Source organism: Theobroma umbraticum, unplaced genomic scaffold, assembly GCF_002168275.2.
Source record: "Theobroma umbraticum cultivar Fairchild unplaced genomic scaffold, ASM216827v3 scaffold_30.0, whole genome shotgun sequence".
NCBI lineage: Eukaryota > Viridiplantae > Streptophyta > Magnoliopsida > Malvales > Malvaceae > Theobroma > Theobroma umbraticum.
Window position 1 is genome coordinate 7,927,384 of NW_018397254.1, and position 9,873 is coordinate 7,937,256.

General features: G+C 35.7%; 2 protein-coding genes across 2 annotated transcripts; both read right to left on the reverse strand.

Moving 5' to 3' along the window:
* Nucleotides 1-4,581: 4,581 nt before the first annotated feature.
* Nucleotides 4,582-6,592, reverse strand: LOC110418628 (carbohydrate esterase, putative (DUF303)). The gene is made up of 2 exons (XM_021431409.2): nucleotides 5,923-6,592; nucleotides 4,582-5,021 (listed from the first exon to the last, which is right to left on the reverse strand). The coding sequence occupies exons 1-2, from the start codon at nucleotides 6,478-6,480 to the stop codon at nucleotides 4,800-4,802; spliced, it is 780 nt and encodes a 259-aa protein (XP_021287084.1). The 5' UTR covers nucleotides 6,481-6,592; the 3' UTR covers nucleotides 4,582-4,799.
* Nucleotides 6,593-7,797: 1,205 nt separating this feature from the next.
* On the reverse strand, nucleotides 7,798-9,094 carry LOC110420966 (putative LRR receptor-like serine/threonine-protein kinase At4g37250). Its single transcript, XM_089785348.1, has 2 exons — nucleotides 9,079-9,094; nucleotides 7,798-8,784 (listed from the first exon to the last, which is right to left on the reverse strand). The coding sequence occupies exons 1-2, from the start codon at nucleotides 9,092-9,094 to the stop codon at nucleotides 8,054-8,056; spliced, it is 747 nt and encodes a 248-aa protein (XP_089641474.1). The 3' UTR covers nucleotides 7,798-8,053.
* Between the last annotated feature and the right edge of the window lie 779 nt (nucleotides 9,095-9,873).

A 9,873-nucleotide genomic window follows, 5' to 3' on the forward strand; every position in this document is an offset into this window, starting at 1 on the left:
TCATCCTTTTTCCAGCATTACAATCATTGTTGACTTTAAGAAAAAGTTCGATGAAAGTATCTAAGTATATCTCGTATTATGCTCATCAAAAAAAGAAAGCAGAAAATATTAGCGTAGTATTCCCCAAAAGAAGAAACAGTTTGACATAACTGTGTATTACTTGAATCTTTTCTTTCTTTTTCTTTATTTGGGTCTTTTGCAGTCTCAACTACTGGAATAATTAGAATTAATTTCTTTTGGTCCAAAAACTTTGGCACTGGCTTGACCATTTTCGCGTGGAACACTGTTTTTCTTAATCCCTAGAAACCAAAAAATGAAATGACTTTTCTCGTCATTTTAGTCAAAACCCAAGATTTCTCTTAACCACTTAAAAAATGGAATTAAAATTATTCTTTATTTTTAAATAATATTGACTATTAAAATGAAATAATAGAATTAGTTAAAAACTTAGGTCATGGAAATTTATATATGATACTTTGATTGACGTTAAAATCCCTATGGCATTAATAAATATTCTTCTTAATTGTTGACGTTGTAGTAAAACACAAATACTACGAGATGGTACCCTTTCGGACACATTCATACCCTCCAGAGGAGTAAGACAAAGGGATTCTTTATCCCTATATATCTTTATATTGTGTATGGAACGGTTGGCACATGAGATAAACAAGGCAATAGAACAAGGTGCATGGAAACCCATCAGATTAGGCAAGAGAGGTCTCCTTTTAACCCATCTGTTTTTTGTGGCTGATTTAATACTATTTGCTGCAACCTTAGTATCACAAATGAAGGTAGTACAAGGAGTTTTAGCTTATTTCTGTGCTTGTTTTGGAGAAAAGGTGAGTATTCAAAAATCATCATTTTATTATTTTGGAAATGTGTCTTGATAGACAGTTAACAATTTAATGCAATGTTCGGGCTTCTCTTTTTTGAAAGATTTTGAAAAGCATATGGGGGTACCATTAATAAATGGTCGAAAGAGGAGTAACTCTTTTCGCTATTTGGAAGACAAAGTACATTCCCCCTTGCTTGCTTGGAAGGCATCCACTCTATCGTTTGTAGGTATACCTACACTAATTAAATCTGTTTTGTCTACCATTCCCTACTGTGTTATGCAGACGGTTTTGATACCAATCAATATTTACAAGAAAATTGAGGCATGTTGTAAGAGGTTTTTTTAAAGAGGTGATTCAAACAATTGCAAAATCAACCTACTCAAGTGGCAAGATGTTTGTAAACCTAAAGAGGAAAGTGGCTTGGGAATAGAACATGAATGATGCATTCTTGATGAAATTTGTTGGAAGATTGCAGCTAAGCCAGATGAACTATGGGTGAAAGTTTTACGGGGAAAATATAATATTAGAGCCAACTTGATACTAGATAGAATTAATTGAGCTGGCTCTTTTGCTCTTTGGAATTTGATAGGCAGACTATGGCAACCATTTAGAAAAAATATTAGATAAGCAATCAGAGATGGTTGTACTAGTCTTTTTTCGACAGATATTTGGTTTGTTAACAGACTTTTAATTGAGGTAGCTCGATCGATGGGCTATTTCATTGATGACAATAGAAAGGTTCGTGATTTTATACTTTTTAATGGAAGCTGGAACTTTGAGGACCTTAATGCATGGCTGCCAAATGAAGAGAAAAGGCTCCTTTTGAAGGCATTACCACTACCTTTTTTCGATGGAACTGATGAACCATATTGGGCACATTCCTCATCTGGGGTATTCTCGATTTCATTAGCTTATAATTGATTACAAGAAGACAGGGCCACTCAAGATAGAATACAAAGCATATGGAACATGGCCTAGCATTGGAAAGGGCTTCAAAGAATTTGCACATTTTTGTACCAGTGCATGCAAAAATGCTTATTGACCAATAAGGAACGTGTAAGGCATCACTTATCAAGCAATTCTTGCTGCATGCAGTGTAGACAGGAAGATGAAACTATCCTGCACACGTTGCGAGACTGTCCTCTATCTAGTGCTTCCTGGTTGTAGCTTGTGCCACAGAAATATCAAGCCCTTTTCTTCAACTCAAGCTTAACCGCTTGGCTGTCACATAATTTGTCACGTTGTAAAATGACCGTAAGGGAGATCCCGTGAGTGATCATATTTGGAATGAGCTGCTAGTACTTTTGGAAATGGAGAAATGCTTGGATTTTTGAAGGAAAGCATGTTATACAGGGGAAATTAAATGCAATCCTAAGTTTTGCTCCAGTTATTGTCAAAAGCTATGGTAAGATTGGGAATGGTATTGAAGCACTAGAAAGTAGGACGGAAGAGATCTTGGTTGGCTGTACAACATCTCCTCATGGTTGGCTTGCCTTAAACACAGATGGTGCTTTTGAAAGATCACTACACAAGGCAGCAGTTGGTAGAGTACTTTGAGATTCTTGTGGCAACTAGTTTGGTGGTTTTTCGACAACCCTTGGTAGGTGCACTGCATACCGAGTTGAGTTGTAGGGTACTTATAAAGGACTCAATTTAGCTTGACAGTTGGGTTACTGGAAAATAGAACTCTAAGTGGATGGTAAACTAGTGGTGCAAGCCATTATTTCCCCAAAAGCCATCCATGTTCAAAACTCAGATTTGATTGAAGCTATTCAAGGTCTACTTCATCGTTAATGGGAAATCAAAATATGACATATTTTAAGAGAAAGGAATACTGTAGTAGACTATTTGACAAACAAAGGTTTTGATTTAAATGAAGAGTACAGATTTTATGATGTCTCTTCTGTATAAATTAAATCTCTTCTCGTAAATGATACACTAGGATTAGTTTTTTTCATTTAATTAGATCTTAATAAAATTTATTTTTTAAAAAAAAAATTTGAGTACTCTATCTGAAAACAATAAAAAGTGAAAACAAATCAAAATGTAATGTATCTTTTCACATTTACTTAATATGTCTAAAGGTAGTAGAAATTATTCATTGGGCTTAATCCACACCAACGAAATTCCTAACAACTTTTGGCAGAATTAAGCTAGTTTTGGGTCAACATTTTTGAAGTAAATTATTATGGTTTAGAAGCTGGCACATGGCTCATTAGGTAATAAATCTTAATCCAGAACCTACGAGTAAAATTTGGGCCACAAGGGTTTTTAGGGTTTAAAGGGTTGGTGGAGCAAAGAAGGTGGAAGAAAAAGATGGGTTGAGCACGCTCTTTAAAGTCGCGTGTAGAGAGTGTAGTGTGAAACTTGAAAGCTGAATGTCACTTGCTAGAATATGCTGATGACGCTGTGCTATATCTGAGTATGGCGGAATTTAGTCGCAATCCGATGGGACCCGGTCTGTTCGTGGGGTTGGTGAGACCAGGAGAATGGCTTGACAAATTCTGTTTTGCTTTTATAATGCCACAGCCTAAAAAAAATGGATTCGGATTCGTATTACGGCTCATAGCAGTCGAGTTTTTGTTTTTTTTTTATATTTATTATTATAATTATTACAATTGTTAATTGCTACTACACTATTTAATTACAAGTTCTTGTCTCGGGACTGATTATGGCCCTTTGTGTTACTATTGTAACATTAAGATGCTTGTTAATTAAGTTGTAAATGGCAATTTGGATTTGTTTTTTTTAATTCTCTTGGGCAGTTGGGTTATGAAAGAACGATTTACAACATTGGGATGATAAAAACGATAATACCTTGCATTGAATTTGGTTTCTCTTTCTTTAGCATCGTTTTTGGTATGATAATAAAAATAATTTAAGTTTTTCTGATTTTATATAATATAATACAAGTGATGTTTATTATTACTTTTCATTGTTTTTTACTTTCATAAAATTTAAGAAAAAATATTAATTTTTAGTATATATATTTTTGTAAATTGATGTCCTATATTGATTACTGTCAAAATTAAAAAATTACAAAAGATAAATATGGAAAAAATAAATTAAAGTATTAATTATTAAAAAATAAACATAAGTTTAAAACATTAAAAATGAGAGAAAATAATTTTTTATTGACTTCAAAGATAACTGAAAGAAAGGACATACAGTTGTAGTTTATTAAAGTAAAAGGAAAGGACATTAGGCGGGACATGTGAAAAGATTGTCCTGGCCGCATCCCGATTCCTGCATACACTAAAATCAGCGCAGAATCCCTGTCTTATGAAGACAAAATTAACCGCTTAGTTCTGAGTATCATGTGAGAAAGAAAATGGACGGACCAAAAATTAAGAAAAAAAAAAAAGAAGGGGAATAGAAAGCTTTGGAGAACTTTCACTGTTTGGGTATATGAGAATAATCATTATCAATGTAGTGGATTTTTTTTATTTTTCTTTTTGTTAAGATAATTATATAAAAATTATGAGTTCGAATAACTCTTCCTCAGCAAAGTAAAGAAATTTGTGTGTGAAGTTTGTGAGTTCAAATCATGCAACAGGAGCAAGCCACGTCCAGACCCGTGGTATTTGATTCATCTTTTTATCTTTCAACTGATTCTTTTTGCACTTGGTTTAAGTTTAGATCCTAGTTTCGCAAACGAGAGTTAAGTGCAAGCTCATTTCAAAAACAATGGGTTACCAAATTCCCAATTGCATGACTTATTGTCCATAAGGCACAAACCACAGCATTGCAAGTGGAATTTGCTACATTTATTTATGACCAATATTTGGTCAGATTCATGATTTGGGCCCTCAGGAAAGGCACATATGACTAACAATCAATAACATCATCAGCTAGGCCCATAAAGAGGCTACAAGGTCAACATCGAAGATGCAAAATGGAACCAACAACTTAATGAAGCCTTCGGATTATTAGATGCTTTAGATTTTAGCCCTCCCTTGGGAGTCAAGCGAGGGAAGATGACTGTGAGGGGGCAATAAAATGGGTAAGAAAAGCATCAGCCAGCATGTGCCCCAACTTAACCTGGGCCTCAGTGGTTAAGTGAAGGTGGTCCTCTTTGAGAGGCAACCCTTTGGCATCCACACATATTACATTTGGGAGATTGATCCCTAGTTGTGCTTCTCTCACTGTCTTGATGTACCTCGCATCCCCTGATGCAATTGCAACCTGCAAAATTATCAATTTATTGTTATGCAATATGATCAATACAATTACACCTTGTTGTTTGCGTATTATGCCAGCCACATTTCCAGCGGTCAGCCAACAAAGAAGAACAAAGGAAAAGGAACAAAATGAATTTAAAATAAAAACATTTAAAATTTTATTTATAAATTATAAAAATTTAATATCTTTAATTTAAAAATTATTAATATTTTAATTATAATAATTTTTAAATTATAAATAAAATATTAATGTTTAACTGATTAAATAATTAATATTTTAAATTTTAATGAAAATATAAATTAAAAATGAAAAATGCAAATAGAGAAAAATAAAAATTTATACCAATGTTTTATTAATAAATTATTAAATTATTAAAATGTTAATGAAAATAAAAATTAAATGATTAAAAAAATTTTATTTATTTTTATCTTTTCATATAAATTTTACTAAATTATGTAAAAAGATATTTTTATTTTTTAAAAATAAATCTTATTATAATAAAAAGTTTAATTTTTAATAATATATTATACAAATTTAATATTTTAAAGTTGGAAATTATTGAAAATATTAATATTTTAATCATAATAATATTTAAAAATAAAATAAAAATAAAAAATTATATATTATAATAAAATATTTTTAACTTTTTATTACCATTTATACAAAATTATTTTTATTAATCAAATATTACAATAAATTCATAAAAATAATTTCTATTATTCTATTCCGTCAATCTAATTATATAATAATATTTTTATTCTACTTTTCTTTTATTTTGTCCATAAATATTAGCAGTAATCTAAATCAACTATTTTTGTGGAAGATGACATCAATTATCAATGTAAGGAACTTAGATTTTAGAACATTATCTTTGAGAAGTAGACAACTAAGTATATAATGCTACCTGAATGACTGGAAGCGAAGGCAATCCCAGATCCTGGCGCACATTATGAATCAACGTCTCCATATTTGCCTTATAGGCTGTAGCATCGTGATGCGACGACGTATCGGTCTCCCCTTGGTACCAAAGCAAAGCCTTGATTTCCCCTTTACTCTTCACACTCTCTTTAGTTCTCTTCACCATACTCTCATACAAGTGCTGCCCACGCGCCCATTCCTTGATGGCGGTTCCACCCACGGCGCACGGTACCAGCCCCACGCACTCGCTACCCAGCTGCTCCCTCACCGCATTGGCGAACGACATTCCGGGCCCCACTCCGCAGACCTTGCGGGTGTCGATGTCGCAGTGGAGAGGCTCATGCGCCTCCTCCCAGTTGAGCTTGGCGCTGAGGCGGATGATGGAAGGGTGCGGTTGGCAATCCGGTGGAACGATCCCGTCCCAGTGATGGTGCTTGGAGACGCCGCCTCGGCCAGCCATGTTGCTTTGGCCTGAGAGGATGAAGATGTGTTTGGGAGTTGGTGAGGATTGATCCTGTTCCAGAATAGGGATGTCTGTCTCCATGATTTCTGGAATTCGACTTTGTTTCGTTAGCTGTTACAACTTACAAGACTTGATATGATTTAGGATTCGAAGGACAATGGCGATGTGCTGGAATTTGCTGTCTGCGTAATTTAAAAGATGTTTCCAAGTGGGGCCTGTGGGAAGCCTTTTTCTTTTTTCTTTTAATTATGAACTGTCGATGGATTTTGGCTTTGGGTTTAGTTCTGTCCAATTCGATCTATTGGGCAACCCGGCCCAAATTAAGTAGCGGATAGGGAGTAAGAATTTTTATACAAAATAAAACAAAGAAGATATCACATTCTATTATCCTTTTATTGAAAGCTAAGACAAAATATTGTCTTGCTTCAAGTGAAGATGTCTTTTGGTTGCTTCTACATGATGCACGTTTTGGATTCTATCTGAAGAATTAATTAATTCACTTATCACTGTGCCAAATTTCTGAAAAAGACATGATAATAATTAATAGTTAGTAGGAATAGGGAAACAGAGACAAATTTTGTAGTGAATAGTAAGGAAAACAAATGGATTTTTTTTTTATGTTTTGTTTTCATTAGTGCAATTGGACAACGAAGGTAGTGGGCACTGAAAAAACCAACCGCAAAGCCTTTAGCTATAAACAAAAATCATGTTCCATGGGTTGGGTACATGAAGGAAACGAGAAATGATGCAGCCTAATTAATGGAAGCGAAAAATCGAGTCTTTGTTCTTTAAGCTTAGTATGGTAATGCAGTTGAGTAGGGAAAATTAGGGTGCGAAAGGTAATGTCAAATTCTATTAACCAAAAAAGAAAAGAAGATTTGGATAAATGTGTAACTAGAACCATTGCGAACATTTAATACTTCAACTCAACCATGAGACACCGACTGCAGCGAGGAATAAAGAGATGCTGTGAAGGCAAACGTCTTCCAGATCATAATTTCTTGTTGAAATATTGTACCGGTAAACTAATGAATGAGTCTTGGGGCCCGATTCCATTACTTTGGAATTATATATCAAGTTAAAGGCTTGTGAATCAAGGGAGGCTAATGTCAAAGCAATGTGTCCTTCACATCATCTAAATAGTAATAGTATGCTTAGAATATTATGTACTTTTCAATTTGGTGGATGATTTTTGCTTATTAAATAATAAGTTGGTTTGAAATTATTAAGAGTTTTGACATACCCAAAGTGTAGAATTTTGAGTTTTGAGCATGGATTAATTTCAAATTATCTTGTGGGAATAGACGCCATCTAGACCAAGCAAAGTTTTGAATGATTAGTCTACAACTAGCATGAGATAATTATGAGAACCAACCAATCCAACATGATCCACCAAAAGATAACCAAATCCATTTAATATCAGATTATAAATTATATAGTAGTAATAAATAAACAGTGAGTGCTGGACATCTGATTAATGGGTCAAACAAACTAAACACTTTTTTCTTACATTCGGCTATCAACAATCTCTCGGGCTCTTTAGGCAAAGCATTCAAGTCAACAAAGGATTTTGATGAAAAGGAAAAAGAAAATCACTTTAGCGCTACCCCAACAAGAACAAGGAACATTTTCTTCGTAGGACCCAAATGCATCATTAGCATGTGGAAGAAGAAGCTGAAGGGAGCTTCTCAAGGATTTGGACTGCTTCTTTCATGGACGGTCTCCTTTGTGGCACAAATGATGAACAACTAAACCCTAATCTAAAACAAGCCAGCATGGCTTCTTCCCTGCTTTCCACGTCACCCCTGATCGCCACGTCAGCCAACCGAACAGCCCGGTTCTTCTCTTCCTCTACTGAACCGCCTGGCACCGCCCACGGACCCAACTCCCGGGTTGAGAACACTCTCCCGCTGAGAAGCTCAAGCAAAATTATGCCGAATGAGTAGACATCCCATTTGGGGTTTGGTTTGAGGTTCTTTAATGACTCTGGTGCTTGATATGGCATTGGTGTTCCCGTGGAGGAGCTGGCGGTGGCAGGTGCATGGGGGCTTGGACTGGTTGGGGGGTCGGGTGGGCCATCGCGAGAAGCTGTGGACCGTTGGCTGCTTAAAAACCTGGCCGATAAATTGTTTGCTTTGTAGCTGGCATTGCCTGAAACAAGGCGGTCTAGTCCCAGGTCACTTATTAAAGGCTCCATGTTGGAGTTTAACAGGATGTTGCTTGGTTTGATGTTGCCATGCACTTGTTTCTTTTCGTGAATGTAGGCCAGTCCCCGGGCTACTCCCCTTGCTATTTTAAGACGGGCTTCAAGAGGTAAATGGCAAGGTGATGATGAGCCTGATCTTCCTGCTTTCACAAAACAAAATTGTAAGAGACGAAGTAAAACTCATCCATGCATTCTAGCTAGTGAAGCTGGTACACGGTTATATAATTAATTACGTCGAATAAATATATTTATATAGCTAGTGAATGTCACCATAATTGGGTCATATTTTTGCATTCAAAACTTCATATATGCAATTAAGCAATATTTAAGCTACGTATATTTTTATGGCGAAAAAGGATATTGAAATCATTAGAAAGCCTGCGAATCAACGTCCTGCTTGGAAAGCAAGCCCTGGAAACACGCACAGTGATAGCACTGCTCTCATGTATTATGAGGGGAAATAAAAAAGGAACCGAAAGTTAATGCCATCGCTTCAAAGTGGGGAGGAACCAAAGTCTATCCTTTGAGAATTCGGATGGAGCCTCGAACGTCGGGTCCATTTGATGAGGGGCCAAAGTCTGTCTTAAGTTTTGTTTTCTTGGTCAGAAAATACCCAAAAAGGAATCACATTCTTAAACTACAACCCAAATTGACAAATTCTAAAAAAGGAAAAAATGAGAGATGAGAACAAACTGCTCCACGTTTGAAGCAAACGATTATCACAGAAACCCCAGGTTAGAAATTTCACCGAAATCTCTAAGGATGTGGAGTTAAACGTAACAGTTGAGTCGGTCCAAATTGGCAAAGGAATCTGTTTTTCTTAAGAAAGCAGCACATGACATGCCGTCTCTTGGCGTATTATGCGTTTTCTACATTATTACTTCTACTTTCTACATTATCAAAGATGTTGTCACCATTTTTTACGGGCGTACCATCCAAACCCACAAAGTCCTGCTTCCAAACTCATTGACAGTACCGTCAATGAGACATCCTACATTTCATTATCGTGGGTCCTACACCGTTCGATAAACCCTACATATGCCCCCACACACCAAATCTAACGGCTCATATTGCACATGCGTATTTTAGCAAAGGTATGTAAACTTGACTATCATGCACGTGAACATATGCTTAGAAAGATGAAGGCCTGTACTACCATGAACCGGCAATGCGGCGTTTTAGTAAAAGGACACGGTCACTGCTAACGTGCACATGGAAGGAACAAGGAGAGAGAGAGAGAGAGAGATGGAACTTACTGTAACTGGAGC